General features: G+C 44.5%; 1 protein-coding gene across 1 annotated transcript in view; it reads right to left on the bottom strand.

Annotated features, from left to right (window-relative positions):
* LOC137562045 (extracellular calcium-sensing receptor-like) overlaps nucleotides 1–22,927 on the bottom strand; it is a 70,151-nt gene that overhangs the window by 18,415 nt on the left and 28,809 nt on the right. The window contains exons 2-4 of the mRNA XM_068273386.1: nucleotides 18,471–18,762; nucleotides 9,909–10,391; nucleotides 3,343–3,570 (exon numbers count right to left, since the gene is read on the bottom strand). Coding sequence (XP_068129487.1) covers nucleotides 3,343–3,570; nucleotides 9,909–10,391; nucleotides 18,471–18,762 — 1,003 coding nt within the window. The remainder of the gene's footprint in view (nucleotides 1–3,342; nucleotides 3,571–9,908; nucleotides 10,392–18,470; nucleotides 18,763–22,927) is intronic.

The raw sequence follows: 22,927 nt of genomic DNA, 5'->3' as shown, positions 1-22,927 counted from the left end.
CTGGATTTTTGAGTTTGTCGGATAGTGCTATTCGGATTTTAAAAAATATTCTAATTGCTATTCAGAGTTCGGATAGTGGAAAAAGTTCGGATTATCTGAGTAGTTCGGATATCCGGAACCCGGATGAGCACCACTGATCTTCACATATATGCAAATTTAAAGGACACCTGAAGTGAGAGGGATATGAAGGCTGCCATATTTCTTTTCATGATTCAGATGCTACTGATGCATACGAAGATCAGCAGGAATGCCAGGCTACTGGGATTGTTTAAAAGGAAGTAAATATGGCAGCCACCATATCCCTCTCACTTCAGTTGTGCTTTAAGTACATTTAAGTTAATTTAAGTGTAGGTCCATTTCAAATTTGACACCATGGTCATTTAAGGTAAGGTTGACCTGTATTTTTGGGGTCTATGTCAAGATATCTTTAAATATGTGAAGTACAAATGTAATCTTTGTTTTAATTTTTGTTTCAATCACTTTTATTGAATTTTTTATGAAAAGGAAAAAGGGTGTACAACTTGCAACATAACTTGACAGTTACAGTAAGTACAGATACAACAGCAAAGGAAATTAATTAACATGCTGCAAAGTGAAACAATCATGTCATATAACCGGCAATATAATAATGTACTTCATCAACTGCTATTTTCGGATAATTGGAAAAGAAGGAAAGGAAGGGCTTCAGTATCCGTAGTGTTAATTCCAATTATCACACCAGACTCATATTAACTTATTCAGTACCCGCGAATGGGACCTGGCCTCCAGCGGGGACAGGTATGCTTATTAAGTAAAGGGAACATGGCTCACATTTAATTAGGTACTTACTATTTTGGTAAGTTCTTGTTTTAATTTTAATTATAAAAGAGGACCCAAGGCAAAAAGATAATAATAACAATAGCAATAATAATTAAAATAATAATAATAATAATTACATAATAGCATACTCCTAGAACCAAGGTTTCTCCCATCAGTGGTGGGTCAAAATTTCACATCGAAATTTGCAATTATGCATTGTATGTGATTGAAATTTCTGAGAAAATTGTAATTAATTTCATATGTAATAGTAATATTTTATAATTTAGTGTCATTTCGCATAATTTTGTGCTGACTTTAGTGGTTAATAGCAAAGACCCCATGCATGCTATTGCTAACAAATGTTAAGGAGCTACATAATTGACAGCAAAATTGCTACATATGTTAAGGAGAATAGTGGGTACAAATTAAAAAAAAAACTATTTTTCAAAAATACCTTGTAGTTTTTGAGAAAATCGATTTGAAAAATGAAAATAATTTTTTTTCTGATTTTAAAAACTATTTTTTCTTTACAATTTTAAAATCAATTTTCTCAAAAACTACAAGGTCTTTTTCAAAAATTATTTTTTTTTACTTGTACCCACTATTCTCCTTAAAGGGATACTGTAGGGGGGGTCGGGGGAAAATGAGCTGAACTTACCCTTACCCTGGGCTTCTAATGGTCCCCCGCAGACATCCTGCGCAGCCACTCACCGATGCTCCGGCCCCGCCTCCAGTTCACTTCTGGAATTTCTGACTTTAAAGTCAGAAAACCACTGCGCCTGCACGCCCGTGTCCTCGCTCCCGCTGATGTCACCAGGAGTGTACTGCGCAGACACAGACCATACTGGGCCTGCGCTGTGCGCTCTTGATGACATCAGCGGGATCAAGGACACGGCAACGCAGGCGCAGGGGTTTTCAGACTTTAAAGTCTGAAATTCCAGAAGTGAAACGGAGGCGGGGCCGGAGCATCGGTGAGTGGCTGCGCCAACACAGGATGTCTGCGGGGGACCGTTAGAAGCCCCGGGTAAGTTCAACTCATTTTCCCCCGACCCCCTACAGTATCCATTTAACATGTGGTGCAATCTTGGTGTCAATAGCATGCATGGGAGCTTTGCTATTCACGGCTAAAATCGGCATGAAATTACGCAAAAACTACGCAAATTTTACGTAAAAATTATGGTTGACTGCAAAATCTATTAAATGTACAAATCATAATTATGTATAGGTGTAATTGTGTAAATTTACGCAAACATTTGTGTAATCGTAATTAGCTGATTATGATCATAACTGATCCCCACCTTGCCGCCCCACGTTGCTTGGTTTCGTCTGCTGGGTGGTAGCAGTGGCTGTATAGTGTAATGGTTGAGGTTCTGCCTCTGACACTATGGAGCTGGGTTCGAATCCTGTTCAGTAAGCCAGCACCTATTCAGTAAGGAATCCTTGGGCTAGACTCCCTAACACTGCTACTGTCTAAAGAGCAGGTCCTAATGGCTGCAACTCTGGTGCTTTGAGTCCGCCAGAAGAAAATCACAATATAAATGTTGTTTTGGTTGGGAAGTTGTCTTCTTTTTCAAGAAGGCTGTGACACTGTTGCAGTATCTTTCACAGAGAGCTGGGAGCTGTGCTGTGACACAAACAGGCAGAGAAAGGCGGGGAAGGGCTCAGGAAGGGGAAGTGAAAGGTAAAGTAGGCATTGTGCAGAAGTGCCTATCCTGCATCCTGCGGCCCTTCCCCTATTGGGATGCTGGTCAGCAATATCGGAGGGGGGGGGGCATAGCAGAGGGAAGGGGGGACAGAGAGTGGCTTATAGGGGATACAGAGGCATGTCATTGAGCAAGGAGCATGCCTCTGTGTCCCACTTGCAATATGACATCAGCATTGGGTACACTTTAAAGAGAATCAGAGATGAGTCAAGTGGACTTTTTTTTACTTACCAGGGGCTTTCCCCAGCCCCATAAGCATGGATGCGTCCCTTGCCATCTTCCCGCAGTCCTCACTGAATCCTCCGTTCAGCCACAATAATCCCCCGGTACGTGGCTCATTCGGGCTCAGTGTGACTGAGTGATATCAGCCGTGGTCTTGTACGTTTGCGCAGAAGGTCCACGCATGCACAGAAGACCCCCCCCCCCCTGCAGACCTCACTAGGCTGAATACTATAGAATATTGCAGCTTAATGGAGGCGCTAAGGAGGACAGCGAGGGACACATCCAAGCTTATGGGGCTGGAGGAAGCCCAGGGTAAGCAAAAAACGGCCACTTGACTCATCTCTGTGTCTCTCTAAGCATCTTTACTTATAAAAGATAGACAGAAAATGTAAACTTGACAGTAACTAATCGGATTTGGTAGGTGCTGATTGGTTGACTCACAGCTTGATTAATTAAGTGATCGGATTATCAAGTACCTATTCAGCTCCTGTAAAAAACTAATTTTGCATAGTTGTCTTTTTTCTTATCATTTTTACTTATGATAATTGCCATTTAAATCAATATTCATTTTGTTTGCCTCTATATAGCAGTTAGTTTTCAATAACTACTAAATACCCACCTTCGCATCCCCCATAAGCCATTGGACCAGTCGCATGTCGATAGTGAACATGGCACTAGGTGATTTGGAGCTGTCATAGTCTCCAACTTTAGCATATCCAAAGGAACCATCTGAGGTTCTCTGCCAGTTGACAATATCATAGCCGTCTGGAATATCTCCATTTTCATCAAAGTAAATTTCTACCCCACTGCTCAGTGTTACTCTGGAATTCCTGATGTAAGGAAGAAGCTGTAATACAAAGGAGATACTTCTTGCTAAATGCATTCACCAGTCTTCAAATATTTATTCAACATTTATTTAACTGCTTGTGGACCACATGCCCCCCCCCCCCCCCCCCCCCCCCGAGCCAATCGGTATGATCAGCCTACGGCATCAGCCTTTGAGAGCTATCAGTTTGTGAGCCACTCAAGGGGAAAGATCAGTAACAGGTTGAACTCGATGGACGTATGTCTTTTTTCAACCAAAATAACGATGTAACTATGTAACAGGGCTGTCCCCCGTACAGCACTGCAGGGGATCTCTTCGCTGTACATAAAAATAACGTCTTTTTCATTTTAACGGCCTGCCAGTAGCGGGAACAATCGCAAATGCGTGTTCCCTGCTAATCTTTGCCCCCAGAATTTGACTCCATTCGGCATTAGGCGGTCCTGGGGAGCCACTTTGTGGCTGCCAATTGGCATTAGGTGGTCACAGAGTGGCTATTGAAAAAAAAAAAAAGAACATTCTAAAATCCACTCCACAATCCTAATTTCCAGTCTTGAAATACTCTAGTTTCTATTAAAGTTGACCCAAATTAACCACTTCAGCACCACAGGGTTTTTTGCTTAAAAACCAGAGCAATTTTCACATTTCAGCGCTCCTCCCATTCATTCACCAATAACTTTATTGCTACTCATCAGATGTAATTGTTCTACATCTTGTTTTTCTTTGCCACAAATTATGCTTTGTGAGGGTGATATTTGCTTTTAGTAATTATGCTATTATCTGTGCATTTTAAAGGGAGAATTAGAAAAAAAAAGAAAAATACACTATTTCTCCATTTCCATGCACTATAGTTTTCAAATAAACAATGTTACCATAGGTAAAACCCACACATTGTTTAATAATGTTCCTAGTACAATGTATGGCGATAATATATTAGTTTCTGGTTTGTGTTTTTTGTTTTCTCATTGTACTCTATCAGTAATTAAAAGCCCTTATCTTCATGATTAACAGTAATACACTCTCATGGCATACACATTTTAAAAGCTAAGTCCCTAGGGTAACTATGTATTCTCTTTTCAATGCTGTCACTTTTGGGGTTTTTTACAAGTATTTATTTAGGGGTATAGAGTACATGAAAATAACAGTTTTATTGCTTTTCATTCAGTTTTCCGGTAAAAAAAATCACATGACTTAGCCCTCAGTTGTCAAACAACACAAAATCTATTCTCTCACTTGTCACGGTTAAAATGATACCCTATATACATAATCAGATAGCTTATTGGGCATACAGCACACTGTTTACCACAAGTACGCCTATCTACTCCCCTGAGCTTCAAGTAAAGTTTTGTGGGGAGTAGATAAGCGTAGCAAGGGAAGTAAAGTGGTTAAAAATACAAGATTTCAGAAATAAAATGTATTTTCTAAATTATAATAATAAATAGCAGCCTTTTTTCAGCTGCATGATGACAAATATAAAATATTTTACATTTATTGGAGAAACCCCTCCCTTCCTTTCATATTGCCGGGACAGAATCCGGCAAACTGGTGGAGTAGGTGGTGTCCAGCAAAGGAGGAATTGCTAATGCTGCCACCTGTATAACCCTAGTTATGCAAAGAGAAGAGTGAAAAGCATGCACTGAAATGCTCATAGGCTGGAAGGAGTGTTTATTTATCTTTGTATGTGTCAGAGTGGTGCAACTAAATATTTTGAATTAAAAAAATGTTTAGTTTGGGTCCACTTTAACCACTTCACCACTGAGGGGTTTTACCCCTTGAGCACCAGAGCAATTTTCACCTTTCAGCGCTCCTTCCATTCATTCGTCTATAACTTTATCATTACTTATCACAATTAAATGAACTATATCTTGTTTTTTCCGCCACCAATTAGGCTTTCTTTAGGTGGGACAATATGCTAAGAATTATTTTATTCTAAATATGTTTTAATGGGAAAATAGGAAAAATGTGGGAAAAAATTCATTATTTTTCAGTTTTCGGCCATTATAGTTTTTAAATAATGCATGCTACTGTAATTAAAACCCATGAAATGCATTTACTCATTTGTCCCGGTTATACAACCATTTAAATTATGTCCCTATCACAATGTTTGGCGCCAATATTTTATTTGGAAATAAAGGTGCATTTTTTTCAGTTTTGGGTCCATCCCTAATTACAAGCCCATAGTTTATAAAGTAACAGTGTTGTACCCTCCTGACATAAATATTTAAAATGTTCAGTCCCTAAGGTTACTATTTATGTATTTTTTTTTATTGTACATTTTTAAAAAAAAATTTTAATTACAAAAAAAAAATGGGGAGTGTGGGAGGTAATGAGTTTTTTGTGTATAAGTAATGTATTTGTATGTGAAAAATGCTTTAGGGTGTAGTTTTTCTATTTAGCCACAAGATGGCAACAGTAATTTTTTGTTTAATGTGACCTCCAAGCGTCCTTCCGGACGCTTGGAGGAAGTACTAGGAGGCTGGGAAAGTTTTTTTTTTCACATGATCGCGCTGCTTATCGAGAAGCAGCGGATCATTGCGAGGCTTAGATCAATGAATGGAAATGGATTTTCCCGTTCATTGATCTCCAGGCGAGCAGATGGCGTCGTGTTTACGAGCAGGAGTGCGCGCTACAGCGAGCAGGAGCGCGGGCAGCAGAGGGAGCACGGAAAGTAAGGATTTCTCCATCCCTGGGGGTGAAAGGATGGAAAAAGGGATGGAGAAATTCGTACGGGCGGGGGTAAAGTGGTTAATGGCAGTGAGTTAGAAGAATAATGAGCATAACTCCACCTCCCCTCCACAAAAAACAAACAAACAAAAAAAACCAAAAAAACAAAGAAACAAGGGGAACATACAAAAGCCATGCAGAAAATGCATAGAAGTCAAATGTTCTATTAAATACTGAGCAGGGAGAACCTGTAATTGCAGTGCTGGCCACAAAGAGTTACAGCATTAGGAGGGGACTGGGTAGGGCGAGGTAATTTTCTATGTTCTGAAGAAGAAACTCAAATTCTTTTGTTAACCACTTGCCGACCGCACACTCATACCGTGCGGCGGCAAAGTGGTAGCTGGAGGACTAATTAATCAGGAAAGGCCGCTCACGCGAGCGGCCGTTTCCTGTTAGATCACGGAGCGGGTCTCCGTGAATAGCTGATCGCGGCTCGCAGACTAAATGTAAACGCAGGAGACATTTGTCTCCTTTGTTTACATTGAAGGGCGCTGCTGCGCAGCAGCGCCATAAGGCAGATCGGCTATCCCCGGCCAATCAGCGGCCGGGGATCGCCGCCATGTGACAGGGGACGTCCTGTCACAGGCTGCACAGGACGGATAGCGTTCTGTGCAGCCCCGATCACCAGGGAGGACAGGTAGGAGAGGGAGGGGGGAATTTCGCCGTGGAGGGGGGCTTGGGGGTGCCCCCCCCCCCGCAAACCTCAGGCAGGCAGGAGCGATCAGACCCCACCTGCACATCATCCCCATAGGGGGAAAAAAGGGGGGCGATCTGATCGCTCTGCATGCACCCTGATCTGTGCTGGGGCTGCAGAGCCCACACAGCACAGATCACAAAAAACAGTGCTGGTCCTTTAAGGGATACTGTAGGGGGGTCAGGGGAAAATGAGTTGAACTTACCTGGGGCTTCTAACGGTCCCCGGCAGACATCCTGTGTTGGCGCAGCCACTCAGCGATGCTCCGGCCCCGCCTCCGGTTCACTTCTGGAATTTCAGACCTTAAAGTCTGAAAACCACTGCGCCTGCATTGACATGTCCTCGATCCCGCTGATGTCATCAAGAGCGCACAGCGCAGGCCCAGTATGGTCTGTGTCTGCGCAGTACACTCCTGGTGACATCAGCGGGAGCGAGGACACGGGCGTGCAGGCGCAGTGGTTTTCTGACTTTAAAGTCAGAAATTCCAGAAGTGAACTGGAGGCGGGGCCGGAGCATCGGTGAGTGGCTGCGCCAACACAGGATGTCTGCGGGGGACCATTAGAAGCCCCGGGTAAGTTCAGCTCATTTTCCCCCGAGCCCCCTACAGTATCCCTTTAAGGGGGGGGGGGGGGGGTAAAGGCTGGGTCATCAAGTGGTTAATAAAAAGCTACAAAATGCAGCCTGGCAGAAGATGTTCAGCTACTTTCAATATTTTTATTGCAAAAAGTACAGGCATGCAATGTTATTCTTTTTTTCTAATTCAATTAAATGTTCTGTCATATGCACTATTATGAATGAGCGGCATTGGCCTACGGTGCAGGTCTGGCAATACTCACACATGCACGGCTATAAAAACATATCCAACACCCTCTATTCAGATATGTTCAGAGGGTCCCTGAGAGGCAACTGTGGGTTCAAGGAGGGCGTACATATTGTTCTGGTGGAGTTCCGCTAGGTGGAGAGAAGCCATGATATGCATCTCCCTGTGCACGGCAAAGCAGGGGAATATAACAAATATATTCCCCTACTGATTACCTAGCCGTTTCATCTATGGATGTAATTCGCGGTCTGGCTTTTGCCAGCACCCAGACAGACTACAGTGATTTCCTACTGTGCTGCTATAGCCGTATTATTTAACATTACGGTCCATGGTGGCTGCCAGAGCAGGGGCTACATGGCTCAGACCTGGCACTGAAACCACCGGTCTCATCAAGGAGGATATGGGGGGAAGCATCAAGACTATGCAGAGGCTTTCCATTACTTAGGTAAGTATCTACATTTATTTCTCAACAGCTTAGGTTTACTTTCCCTTCAGTACCAGCAGTCTCTGTCCCCATATGGACCAGCGACTGCTGGTGCAAAAAGGATCAGGAGCCAATTAAATCAGGTCCTGACCAGCTCACAGAGCTCCGCTGTCATAGCGACAGCAGGGCCAGTGTGTTGCAGTGGCAGGAGAGTGGCACTATCGGACTGTAGCGGTGGATCCATGTGGTGCGCTGAATGAAATCTACGTCTTGGCAGGGATAACAGGTTCCAGATCAGATCTGTAAAATGCAGTCTTATCAGTCTGCCGACAGCTTATACACACGTGCTACTGTCAGCAGAATGTCCGCCCAGCGGGAGGGTCTGACGGACCCGTTGTTTACTAAAGTATGGCATGAGTACTCGCCTTTATAATGCAAGGTATTGCTGACCGCCCGTCAGGGGCCACCACACCATCATACCACCAAACCCTGTTTTTGAACCATGATTAACTTAACAGAATACTCAGACTGCTCACTTGGGTTATAAAAGGCCAAAGCAGTCCGCTTTGGCCTTTTATAATCCAAGTGAGCAGTCTCAAAATTAGAAAGAAACAACACAATTAACTTATAAACAACTTACATACCTAAATGAGGGGTTGGTCTAAGGGGATGAAAATAGCAAAAAAAACACAATTACACGGCTGTGAGTACAAACAAAAATGGTCTGGCCAGTTCAATGACACCTTATGGGCAGACTTACGCAGAGGCAAGACCACCCAAAAACCAACAGATTATTGCCCATAACATCACATGCAGATCTGCTCCCCCACCCGCTGCAATGACAAACACAAAACAACAAACAAGGAAATAAACAACCAACAATTCAAACCTCAACTTTTGTAAACAAGCTTTGAGGTAGCTAAAATAAAGGGAGGGAGGTTGAGGAACACTCCACAGTTTTTCTCCATACTGCCTGGGGGCCTGTCCACAGCTGGCCATTTCCTCTCCTTTGGCACTTCCCTTTCCTTAACATGCAGAGGAACTCCTCCCCCAAGCTGCCTAAATTAACATCCTAGCTTCCTCAACTTCTCACTGCTCCTCTAAGATCCTACCCCCCCCCCCTCCACTCCTTCCTCGGCTGCAAAACCTCTTTCCCTAATTATGGCTTCCATCCCGTAGCCTCAGCTCACGTCTGGCCTAGCTGGAAGCTATTCTGTAATGCCTATACGAGCCAGGTGAGCTGTGTTTAGAGAGATAACTGAGCTGGAGTTATCAGTGAGCATATCTGCTGTATAGTCTTCAATCAATTATTTTGTTTCAGTGTGTAACATCGTGAAATCAGATGGAGATACCTGCCATGGCTTGAAATTCCAGACACTCGCACAGGTCTCAGAAGAAAAGAGCCCATTGCTTCTCTTACAAGTTCTCATGTTTTCCAAAGCCCTGGCTAAAACATGGACTGCAGCATACATTCTGTGAGAGAATTTTAAATTGGCAATGAAACTGGAACTGTCCTTCACACTGCTCAAACTTTCATTTCCTGTACACAGTTTGAGAGGAGCTTGTGATGAATTTGAATTGCTCGTTGCAGCCAAAAAATTACAGTTAAAAATGTTTTCCCAGGCTGATTTCATCCATTTCTGTTCAAAATTAGAGGGATGCTCCACCCTAATAAGGAAATCACTTAGTCCTGGAACTACTTGACTTTTACTACCTAATCCAACAGTACCAGACAGAACTGGAAAGTACTTTTTCATGATAAAAAAGGAGTTTCTGGACCATCCAACATTGGCAACAAAAATCTTCCCACTTATCCTCTGTTTCAACATCTCATTCATGATAGGAACCATATCTGAATTAGTGGAAAAAGCAATAATTACTGTTGCAGTTGAGTCCTTGATGGTCTTCACTATCCGAGGAGCATTGCGATCTGCCAGACTAACACGGATAGCTTCAGTGAAGGCCACACATCCTCCAGCTTTAATTATTTCTTGTCTAATTGGCTGAATTCCACTTTCACCATAATCATTATCTGTTGCCAGTAGACCAACCCAGGTCCAACCAAAGTGAAGAACAAGTTTTGCTAAACCCAAAGTCTGAAACTTATCACTGGCAATTGTCCTGAAGAAGGAGGGGAACTTTTGTCGATCACTCAAGAGAGCTACAGATGACAGAAAACTAACCTGGAAAATGAATCAAGAAAATCTATAAACTATACATCTTACAAGTGCAACAGCTTCCTTTGTAGTCCTCTCCATATTTTGTACATCTTCTCTGCCTACTTTTGTCTTTCATATTTTTGCTTGTTTTCTTACACATTGGAGCTCATTACTCATTGGAGCTCATTGGCAACCTGAAGTGAGGAAACTCACTGCGGGTTTGGTGCATACCTAAGTAGTTTGGCGTGGCGCTAAACGGCGTGCCTGAAGCTGGGTGATGTCATAGCACCAATGCTATGCTGCGCACCCCACGTATCGGTAATTCGGGGCTCTGGCAGCTGCCAGACTCCAAATTACATCTCCTTCCGAGTTGCGATAACTCAGTGGGTGAATAGTATTTAACGCTACCTGGGAGTTTAGCAGCAGCAGAGAGAGCCGTTATTTGGCTCTCCCTGCGCCGAACTGAGTGGCCCCGACATAATAAGTACTCCCTAAGTGGAGGGAAGGATCTGGATAACAAAGAGCCTTCCTACTCCTAATCTATCCCGTTATTATTGTGCCATACCTGGTTGAAGTTATTAGACCTGCTAAATCCAGGCTTGTGCATGTGCAGTACGAAGGTGCTCATCTTTGGGGATTGGGGAGTGTGGAAGACCGCTCGAGGAGTGCGGAAGACATAGCAGGACAAATAACTTTAACTGGGCATGGTGCAGGAATGCCGGGATGGACTATGGTCCAGGAAGGCTCTATGGTAACCAGAACCTTCCCTCTACTTAAGTAGAGGTAACTCACTTCAGGTTTGCTTTAAGATTTGACTCACCATTGCTTATCCTCTCGCAGGCTTGTTCCAATCTCTCATTGGCTATGACAGCCATGTGAAAAACATGTGACAATATGTGAGAGAGGACTTCTGGAAAAAGCTATGCAAAATGATAGTTGTACTCTATTCAACATATGTAGCTTCACACGTGCAGCTTCAGCTGAAGAAAGGGAGGCTACAAAGCCAGAAATCTGGGTTGAATTTTAAAAGCTAAACGCAGATGGGAGAAGACTCAAAGTCCAGATTTATGCCCCTCTTTCCCTAAGCCTTCTTTCCATACACAATAATCATCCCTTGAATGTGCAGCACTCCCCTTCCAATCCCTGTCCTTTATGTACTCCCTTGAGTCACAACTCACTATTAGAGATGGCCCGAACTCTTTGCAGTGAACAAGGGAGGTTCGCGTTTGCCCCCTATACATTATAATGTAGCCAAATTTTGACCCATCACCCCAGAATGAGCAAACGCATGGCAGCCAATCAGCTATCTCTCTCACCTGGACCGCGCCCCCATCTAACAGAAAGCCAGCACAGCAACCATTTTGCAGTGTGTGCTTGGTTTCTGTGCTAGGCAGATCAGGTAGAGTGTGCTGCTGACAGGGAGAGCATTAAGTAAGCCTGCGTTCTGTGTCCACACCGTGCAGATTCTTGGTGCTACCACATTGTCCTGAACAGCTAAGCCCTTCTTAGGGCAGGTACATTGTTTTTCTAGCTATTGTATTGCTGTTCTGTGTCCAGTGTACAAGTTAGCTCTTGGAGACAGGTCTGCTGGTCCTAGTGCAGCGACCCAATAATCCTTCACCACCACTACTGGCATCTAGCATCCACTACTGTATACATATATACACTACTGTATAAGGTCTCAATGCAGAATCAGTGTTTTTTGGTCACCTAACTGTCAATGAACTACCTCAGCCTGACCATAAAGACTGGAAAACCATGGTCGCCTGCAATCCCACGAATGTGCACACATGTACGGCGGCCACTACACACCACTACACAAAGATTGCCACCAAGAGGACTAACATTTATGTCCTAGAGGTGTCAACTGGTAAAAACAATCTTTTGCTTACCTGACGTTATCACTAAAGCTCTTTGTGGCTTTTTGGGATCTGTACAATGCGGCGTTTCGTCTGTCAGTGTGAACCAGGCCTAACACCCTATATTACCTTATCGCTGTGCATGCACACCTGACGTTTTAAAGCACTTAGTTCCACAAAATTAGGAATGTACTGGGATTTCTGCCCTTTAGAGATTAAAACACTACTCTACTATTAAACTACGTAATTGTTGCTGAGCCTTTTGCCATGGACCCCCTTTCGGCATGCCACGGTTTAGGTGTTAGGCCCCTTGAATTAACTTTTCCATCAGTTTTGTTGCCAGAAAAGTCCCTATAGGTTTTAAAATTCGACTACCCATTAAAGTCTATGGCAGTTCGCCAGATTCGCCTGTTCACAAACTTTTGTGGAAATTCGCATTCGAAGTTTGCAAACTGAAAATCTGATGATCTGGTCATCACCACTACTCACCATTTGATGAGTTCTTCCCAGTATTCAGCCCCCTATTCTAGGTGCTTGTTGGGTAGAAGCCACCCTAGGCTACAGCCTATTAGCCTTTACAGAAAACCAGCTCAGACTGTACAGTAATTTAAGTACATCCATATCTACCCTATTTGCTCAGTTAAAATAATGGAAAAAAGTCTGGTGTTATGGTCAAGTATAGTCACAAAGAAAATACACTCACTTTTTAATTCTAAAGGTTTGCCTATCAGAACAAAAGGGGATTGTGCCTATTCTGTGATAGCCTAGCATGTCCAAGGCACGGAGTGTGGTGGTTTACATGTATCCTCAGCACTGGACAGTTATCCACCAAGCAGTGTGGGACTACAAGCCTCAAAAAACCTGCAGCTGTTAGCCTAGGAAGAACATATGTGCAGCACAGTGGCTTAGCAGGCAACAGGGTGATGTAGTGGATAGCACTGTCGCCTTGCAGCACTAGGTCCATTGTTAGAATCTCAGCCACTCCATCTGCACAGAGTTTGTATGTCTTTGTGTTTCTGTGGGGTTCCCCCATCCACTCTGGTTTCTTCCCACATCCGAAAGCATACAGGTAAGTTAATTGGCTCCCCCCTAAATTGGCCCTAGCCTAGACTCAGATGGATATATGCCTATGGTAGGGATTGGGGACAGTTAGTGAGAAGACTAATACATACTCTGTAAAGTGCTGCGGAAGATGTTGGCACTATATGAACAGGGGCGACAGGTGTACCTGGGTAAAAGAGAGCCTATGGCAAACACTGAAATTGCGCCTCCCACCCCCAGTCAGAGCCCCATTCCCCTCTAAAAACAGCATCCTTTCTCATGTACATGTGCTATGGTTGCCTGTGCTTTTTGGCTAGGAATATTGATAAAAGTTATTTTGGAAAATATCTCTTCTTATCCCCCCTGTCCTCTTTTCTAACACTAAGCCAAGTGTGCCCTACATACATAAGTAGCCATGTTTTCCAGACAACAGAATTTATATGATCTGAGATCTGAGTGACAGGGAGGCATGGGGCAGGCATGGGGAAGGAGGGAGTGCAGAACAGGGGCAGGAATGGGGTGTAGCACAGGAGCAGGCATGGTTGTGCACAGGGCAGTTTCTAGGCTAAAATGCACCCAGTGCGAGAGTGTAAAAATTGCGCCCCCCCCCCCCCCGTGCCGGAGCCAGGTATAGGTGCCTGCAGTATAGGTTAGCTAGGTCTAGTTGCACTCAGTATAGGTAGTGGGCTATAGGTCCCCCCAATATAGGTAGCCAGGCATAGGTGCCCCAGTATAATTGCCCCCCGTATAGATTAGCCAGGTAGGTGCCTCCAGTATAGGTATCCAGTATAGTTCAGGGGCGGACTGGCCAGGGGGGCAGGGGGGCAATATCCCCCCAGGCCACCTTTCATTCAGTGATTTAGGGTAGGTCTGGTGTCTGGTGTATTGGGGTTTGTTGTAAGGCAATGTGAAACTTGAGGCTAGCTGATAAAAGTGCAATCAGAGGACAGGCAAGCTGGTAAATATACACAGCATGATGCAGAGCTTGCCTGGAGGGTCCATGTGCAAACATCTGTCTGGTCTCTCCCCATTGTTATGATGACTGCATGTGTGGATAAGGTGTTATACAAGTTAAAGTTTTTGACAGTCCCTAGAATCCAGGAGGGCTACTTTATGACTTGTGTGAGAGACTGGCAGGGACAGGAGTCCTATTACAGGCAAGTAGCCTCTGTGTGATGTGCAATACAGATAAGCTCTCTGCTCCATCTCAGGCTATTCTCAATTTCTCTCCACTCCTCCTCTCTCTGGGCTAGTGCACGCCAAAATCGCAATAGCAATCGCTAGCAATTTGTGAGTGTGATTTTGTGAAACGATTTTCAGAGCGTTTTTTTTTTTTTATGTATTGCTCCAAAAAATGCTACATGCAGTGTGTAGCATTTTTTGGAGCAATTCATTAAAAAATAGCTCTGAAAATCGCTTCACAAAATCACACTCACTAATTGCTAGCGATTGCTATTGCGATTTTGGCGTGCACTAGCCCAGAGAGGGGAGTGGAGAGAAATTGAGAATAGCCTGAGATGGAGCAGAGAGCTTATCTGTATTGCACATCACACAGAGGCTACTTGCCTATCATAGGACTCCTGTCCCTGACAGTCCCTCACACGAGTCAGAAAGCAGCCCTCCTGGAGTCTGGGGACTGTCAAAAACTTTTCAACTTGTATAACACCTTACCCACACATGCAGTCATAATAACAATGGGGAGAGACCAGACAGATGTTTGCCCACAGACCCTTCAGGCAAGCTCTGCATCATTCATGCTGTGTATATTTGCCAGCTTGCCTGTCCTCTGATTGCACTTTTATCAGCTAGCCTCAAGTTTCACATCGCCTTACAACAAACCCAAATACACCAGACACCAGACCTGCCCTAAATCACTGAATGAAAGGTGGCCTGGGGGGAGATTGCCCCCCTTCCCCCCTGGCCAGTCAGTGTAGCTGTATACAGTGCTTCCCTGAACTAATTACTTTGCAGTCCCCTGGGGAGAGGGAGGGAGAGTTCACAGCGCCCTTTGGCTGTCTGCGCTCAGGGCTGCCGCACGGCTGCGCGGCCCCTAGAAACGGGTCTGGTTGTGCAGCACAGGGGCAGGTATGGCAGTGCAGCACAGTGGTAGGCATGGGGGAGTAGCACAGGGGCAAGCATGGGGCACAGTACAGAAGCAGGCATGGGGGGAGCAGCAGAGGAGCAGGCATGGGACACAGCACAGGGGCAGGCATGGGGGTGTAGCACAGGAGCAGGCATGGCGGTGCAGCATAGTGGCAGGCATCGGGCACAGCACAGAGGCAGGCATGGGGGAGCAGCAGAGGGGCAGGCATGGGACACAGCACAGAGGCAAGCATGGGGGGGCAGCACAGGGGCAGGCATGGGGGTGTAGCACAGGAGCAGGTATAGCGGTGCAGCATAGGGTCAGGCATGGGGCACAGCACAGAGGCAAGCATGGGGGGGCAGCACAGGGGCAGGCATGGGGGTGTAGCACAGGAGCAGGTATAGCGGTGCAGCATAGGGGCAGGCATGGGGCACAGCACAGAGGCAGGCATGGGGGAGCAGCAGAGGGGCAGGCATGGGGGTGTAGCACAGGAGCAGGCATGGCGGTGCAGCATAGGGGTAGGCATGGGGCACAGCACAGAGGCAAGCATGGGGGGGCAGCACAGGGGCAGGCATGGGGGTGTAGCACAAGAGCAGGCATGGGGGTGCAGCATAGGGGCAAGCATGGGGGCCTATGGTGCTGTGGTGCCCATGGCACGAGCCATGCCTGAACCCCTCTAGATACGCCTCTGTATATGAATAATAAATAATAATATGTGGCTGGGAGTTCATGTGGTTTTGCAAATAAATAAAATGAGAAGAATGTTGTTGGTGATAGCAATTAAAAATCAAAAGTTTGTAAGTGCCATCATTAGCATCATCCATCCTTTTTTTTAATTAATTCTCCCCATTATTATTTATTATTATTATTTAGTATTTATATAGCGCCGACATATTACGCAGCGCTGTACAGTGTATATATATATATATATATATCTTGTCACTAACTGTCCCTCAAAGGAGCTCACAATCTAATCCCTACCATTGCCATATGTCTATATTATGTAGTGTAAGTACTGTAGTCTAGTGCCAATTTTTTAAGGGGGAGCCAATTAACTTATCCGTATGTTTTTGGAATGTGGGAGGAAACCGGAGTGCCCGGAGGAAACCCACGCAGACACGGAGAGAACATACAAACTCTTTGCAGATAGTGCCCTGTCTGGGATGCGAACCAGGGACCCAGCGCTGCAAGGCGAGAGAGCTAACCACTACGCCACCGTGCTGCCCGCCCGCCAACGCTCCCCATAAGCACCTGTTTTGAGAATCATAACTTCTTAAAAGGTTTCCAATCCCTTTGTTGCAGCATCACACTCCTCACCTATGAGTTGGAGGGATGGAGGGGCCTTCATGTTAATGCTGCTGAAAAAAAACACTTACCAGCATTCTTCAGTCATTTGACAAGCACTGAGACCTTAGCCTGAGACACTAGGGCTGCAATACAAGAGTACACATCCACTACAGAATGACTTGTCTCCCAATCCTCAGTGATGATTGGAATCCACTAATTAGGATTACGCGAAATTAACTGTTATTTTTTGTAATTACACCTAAACTTCAATACAAATTCGTAATCCAATTGACTTTGTTTAATCATTGGTAATGAAGCATGAATTTAGGCGTAATTACGTATTGACTTTGGCGGTGAATAGCAAAGCCCCCATACATGCTATTGCAACTGAAATTGCCACATATGTTAAAGGAGTTATCAGGCATTTCTATGCAAAATAAGTGCTCCAGCCCCAAGCTCCCAGCATATCCCTCACCGCAGCTCCGTCGTCAGCCGTTCGCCGCCACTGCCTCCCGGTCCCTGGCAATGACGTCAGGCCGACCTGGAGGTCAGCCTGTACTGTGCCTGCGCAAGCAGCGCTGTCAATCACCCCCACGTGGACCGGAGCGTACTGCGCAGGTGCAGAACTACTGCGCCTGCGCAGTACGCTCCAGTCCACGTGGCAGTGATTGACAGCGCCGCTCGCGCAGTTGCAGTACACGTGATTGCCGAGGACTGGGAGGCAGCGGCGGCGAATGGCTGTCGGCTGAGCTGTGGCGAGGGACATGCTGGGAGCTTGGGGCTGGACGAAGCCCCGGGTAAGTAGCACTTATTTTGCATAGAAATGCCTGATAACTCCTTTAGGGAAAGTAGTGGATACAAGTCAATTTTTTTTTCAAACAGACCTTGTAGTTTTTAAAAATGTGAATAATGCAAAGAAAAATGGTTTTTAAAGATACACTGTAGCGAAAAAAAAAATATATATGATATAATGAATTGGTTGTGTACTATGAATAAATACTAGAAGATTAGCAGCAAAGAAAATATTCTCATATTTTTATTTTCAGGTATATAGTGTTTTTCTAACATTGCATCATTCTCTAATATGTGCAGATTACACAACACTCAGCATTCAAAATGATTCTTTCAGAGCAGTCTGTGAACTAATGACCTCTCCTCTGGCAGAGAAAAAGAAAATTGTTCACTAACAGTTGAGATAATAAAAGTCAGACAGCCCTCTCCACGACTTTGAAAGTCGCAGAGCTTAATGGCTTTTTTGCATAGAGATAACAACTGGAGTTTCTCAACTCTTTCTGTACTGGAAACAATTACACTGATGTATCTGATCTTAATGTTTTATTTCTTAGCTGTACTACACATACAAATCATAATATCATCATTTTTTTTCGCTTCAGTGTCTCTTTAAACTCAGAAAAAATTAGTTTAAAAACCATTTTTCTTTGTATTTTTAAAATCGATTTTCTTAAAACCACAAGGTCTTTTTTTAACAATACTTTTTTTACCCACTATTCTCCTTAAAATTTGTAGCAATTTTGGTAGCAATGGCATGTATGTTAGCTTTGCTATTCTCCGCCAAAGATGGCATGAAATTATGCGTAAATTCATGAGTAATTACGAATGCTTACAATTAAATGAATTATGCTTTTCCCTGAAATGTTGCATTACGATTACGATGCGTAATTTCGAATTACAATGCGTAATTACGCATAGGCGTAATTTCTGCTTATCCCCTACCTATCATAGCTCACATAGCAATTTAGCAATAGCAGAATTTCACTTTAGAGTAGATTTTCCAGTTTAGAGAATTCTAAGATAATAAAGCATCTTTCTTACCTGAGGATATCTTAAAGCACCTAAAACATTTGCCAGGATAATGGAGTTGGAAGACATGATGGATCCCAAAACGGCAGTGAACCGAGATTTAGAACGACATTGATAGTTGGGGACAGGCGAGCTGGACTCCGTGAGAATTTCCAAGGCTCCTTGTAGCTCGTAGTGAGGAACATTACAGGTGTCATAAACATGGTACCCTAAGGTGATGTTAGGCAAAATGTCTGGAGTCATATTAATCTCTTCTACAGCAAAGAAGAAGGTCTGAGCCAACTGGTAAAGGTCCAAATTGAATCTTAAAACCCAAACACAAGTTTTTTAGCAAGAGATAATTATTTTACATTTGTAACATAGATTTCAGGCAATTAAAGGGAACCCAAAGTGAAAGTTTTTTTAGTAGGAGGGCTATTTTTCTGCGTAAGATTGTATGCTTACAAATGTATGCATTGGAAAGGGGAATGTATGCATAGAAGGGGTCCAATTAATGCGGAAAATTTTACGCATATGGGCATAAGCATTCGCATACACTGCGCTTCGCACTACACGTAATTGCGTATTTTAATGCGTAGTCTACGAAATGCACATGAAGCAAATATTAGATTTGAAAGCCATTGTTTGGCGAAGCGTAATTGCGTAAAACTACACGTAGTTCCAGTGTAGCGGAGTTGGCTCACTACGACTATCCCTGGTTGTTATTAGTCACAGATTAGAGGAAATTAGACAGGCTAAACCAAGGCCTTCAGCTGTTAAAGAGAACCCGAGGTGGGTTTGAAGAATATTATCTGCATACAGATGCTGGATCTGCCTATACAGCCCAGCCTCTGTTGCTATCCCAAACCCCCCTATGGTCCCCCTGCACTCTGCAATCCCTCATAAATCACAGCCACGCTGCTGACAAACAGCTTGTCAGAGCTGGCTGTGTTTATCTCTATAGTGTCAGTCTGCTGCTCTCCCCGCCTCCTGCAGAACTCCAGTCCCCGCCCGCATCCCTTCCCTCCCTGCTGATTGGAGGGAAGGGACAGGGGCAGGGACTGGAGCTATGCAGGAGGCGGGGGAGCAGCTGAGACTGACACTACAGATGTAAATACAGCAGCACAGCGCGGCTGTGATTTATGAGGGATTGAAGAGTGCAGGGGGACCTTAGTGGGGTTTGGGATAGCAACAGAGGCTGGGCTGTATAGGCAGATCCAGCCTCTGTATGCAGATAACATTCTTTAAACACACCTCGGGTTCTCTTTAAGGAACTACAGATCCCACAATGCATTTGCCTTTATGAGTCATGACTGTGGCTGTCAGACTCCTGCAATGCATTGTGGGACTTGTAGTTCCTCAACAGCTGGAGGGCCAAGTTTTCCCATGCCTGGGCTGAACTCTCTAAATACATGCAGGATGCATTTATCTATGTTCTCCTTTTGTCCTGTGCCAGAGATCAGGTCCACTTTAAAGGCCAATTTCCACTTCAAAATGCAAATATAAAACCTATGTGCTTTTCTGGTGCATTTGCTGTACAATGTTTGGTGTGATTGGAAAGTCTCGTTCAGCTGTGCCACATGATACAGAAACACAGTTGCACCAGAAATGCATGGTGTGGTGGATAAGTTATTCCAGATGCAAGGCCGGGCCGAGGCAGAGGCGAGAGAGGCTCCAGCCTCAGGGCGCAGTGTAGGAGGGGCGCACAACTCACTCAGCTATCATTCCCCTATTGTGTTTGAAGCAGAGAGAAATAAAAAAAGAGGATACATGGCAGTGACTGCAAGCCAGATAGCTAGAGATTAAGGTGTTGGGGGGTTGTTGGCCCTGAGGCACCTCTTACTGTAGTAGCAATCAGTGTGTGGTGGCTGGGGTGGGAGGGATGGAGGGGCGCACTTTGATGTTCTCAGGCTTGGGTGCTGGAGGACCTTGTCCCGGCTCTGGCCAGATGAGTCTCATTGTACTAGTTCAGCGCACCCCAACTGCCCTAACTGACATGACTAAAAATGTATTATTGAATTCGGCAAAAGATTGGCTCTTTAGAAATCAAGTCAAAGCGCATCCAGTGGAAACAGGCTTTAAAGAGACACTGAAACGGAAAAAAAATTATGATATAATGATTTGTATGTGTAGTACAGCTAAGAAATAAAACATTAGGAGCAGAGACATAAACCTAGTATTGTCTCCAGTACAGGAAGAGTTAAGGAATTCCAGTTGTAATCTATACAAAAGAGCTATTGAGCTCTACAACCTTCAAAGTCGCAGAGAGCTCTGTCTTCTGAAGCTTGTTATTACAACTGTCAGTCACTGTATTTTATTTTTCTCTCCAGAGGACGGGTCAATAGTTCATTGGCCTACTCTGTAAAATCATTTACGTAGAATGCTGAGTGTAAAGTGTAAGCTGCAAATATTAGAGGATGATGCAATAACAATCTGAGAATATCTCCTTTGCTACTAATGTTCTAGTAATTATCCATACTACACAACCAATTCATTTTAGCATAATTTTTTTTCGCTTCAGTGTCTCTTTAAAGCGGAATATAACCCTGCATTTCAACTTTGCTCTAAAACATTATTTACAGTATATTATATGCAACCAGCATTTTTTTTTTTTTACTAGACCAGCATTGGAAGGGTTACACAGGGCTTTAAAGTTCCTTTAGATTTCTGCAGACGCATCCGAAGCTGAAAAGAGATACATTTTGTTTACATAAATGTATCTAAGTGTTTAATGTGACTCATCTCTCTGACTGAGAAGGAGCTTGGAGGACTGCCAAAGAGTGTGTAACTGTTTATCAATAGATACATAGAATGTAACAATCTGAACTTCTGCATATCTCTCCACGGAACTTGAAACGTCTGTGTTTAACCCTTCCAATGCTGGTCTAGTAAAAAAAAAATGCTTTTTGCATATAATATGCTGTAAATAATATTTTAGAGCAAAGTTGAAATGCAGGGTTATATTCTGCTTTAAGAATAGCATCAGTGTCTCTTTAAGAATAGCAAGTATGTAAATGCAACAAAGCAGTCTATAGACCCAAAATTAGGACTGTTTCACACAGAAGGCTGAACTGAACACTTGTTGGGCCTCTTTTACACTTGGGCACTTTTTTGCATTGCGTTACCCTTTCTGCCCTCAAGGAGATGCAACAGCAAATGAAGCATATGGGGCCCTGCACACTAACCGTGTCGTCCCGGAAGCTTCGGATTGTGCAGACAGTGTGGTGCACAAATCAATTATTGCTGAGTGAGGAACAAAAAGAGGAAGCCGAGAGCCTGATATAGAAACAACTAGTGTAAGAAATGTATCAAGTAGAATTGGTAAATAAAGTTATGGTAGAGAAAGTCTAACATAGGTTACAACAAAGGCAACCACTTTTTTTTTCCCGAAACATAAGTTAGAGCCATAGATAAAAAAAACATACAAACTTTGCTTTGGATATGAGGCAGTTGAAGCACGAACACCAGAATAGCAGTTCTGCATGTTTGGCATGGTTACCATAGCATGACCTGTGTTTACCACTAATACTGTGGTCCACAGTGGCGTATCTAGAAGGGTGCAGCATGGGTGCCATGCCTGCCTCTGGGCTGTGCCCCATACCTTCCCATGTTCTTCACCGCCTTGCCTGCCCCTGTGCCTCCCTGTCACTCAGGGTCGGATTTAGGCCAAGGCCGCCTAAGGCCATGGCCTAGGGCACCACAGGAGGAAGGGCACCAAAGCAGCAGGCTAAACTGGTGCAGCATTTTCAAGCTTGCAAATGCCGCAATGCAGGGAGATCAGGTGAGAGTCTGACCGCGGTACTTTGCTGCTAGCGGCCTGTGCAGCAGCCACCTTGCTCTCTGTGCACGTTTGCATTGTGGCCGGTGGCTAGTGACTTGAGCAGCATTGGAGACAGAAAGGAAGAGAAAGTTTCTGCACTGGAGATGAGTGGAGAAATGAGTGACACTGATGGCTGCTGCGGTGTGAAGGCGAGCTGGCTACCTATACTATAAGGTGGTGGGGGGGGGGTAGGAAAGGGAGGGATTAAGGGAGTCATCAGGCTACCTATACTGGAGGGAAAGGGGGAGGAGTCATCTGGCTACATATACTAGAGGGAAGAGGAGGGGTCATCTGGCTAGCTATACTGGAAGGAAAGGGGGAGGAGTCATCTGGCTAGCACTAACGGCGGAGGGTACCTATACTGAGGGGCGATGGCTGATGACAGTGGCCTAGGGCGGTAAAGAGTACAAATCCAGCCCGGCTGTCACTCAGACCTCAGATCAGATGAATTTTGTTATCTGGTAAATATGGCTACCTTAACTAGGTGATTGAAATCTATGCCCTGATTTGGTGGTTACCTGGCTGGCGGGTTTTAGATTTCAATCACCGCCACAGCATGCGTCTGCCGTTTTTGTGGCTCCCACTGATCTCGCTGCTGAATCCCCGCCATGTCCCGTCACAGCTCACTTGCTTTGCCTGTCTCTCTTACGGCAGAGCCCTGTGAGGCAGT

This window comes from Hyperolius riggenbachi, chromosome 3, assembly GCF_040937935.1.
Source record: "Hyperolius riggenbachi isolate aHypRig1 chromosome 3, aHypRig1.pri, whole genome shotgun sequence".
In the NCBI taxonomy this organism is placed as follows: Eukaryota; Metazoa; Chordata; class Amphibia; order Anura; family Hyperoliidae; genus Hyperolius; species Hyperolius riggenbachi.
This window is presented reverse-complemented; position numbering and strand designations above follow the sequence as displayed.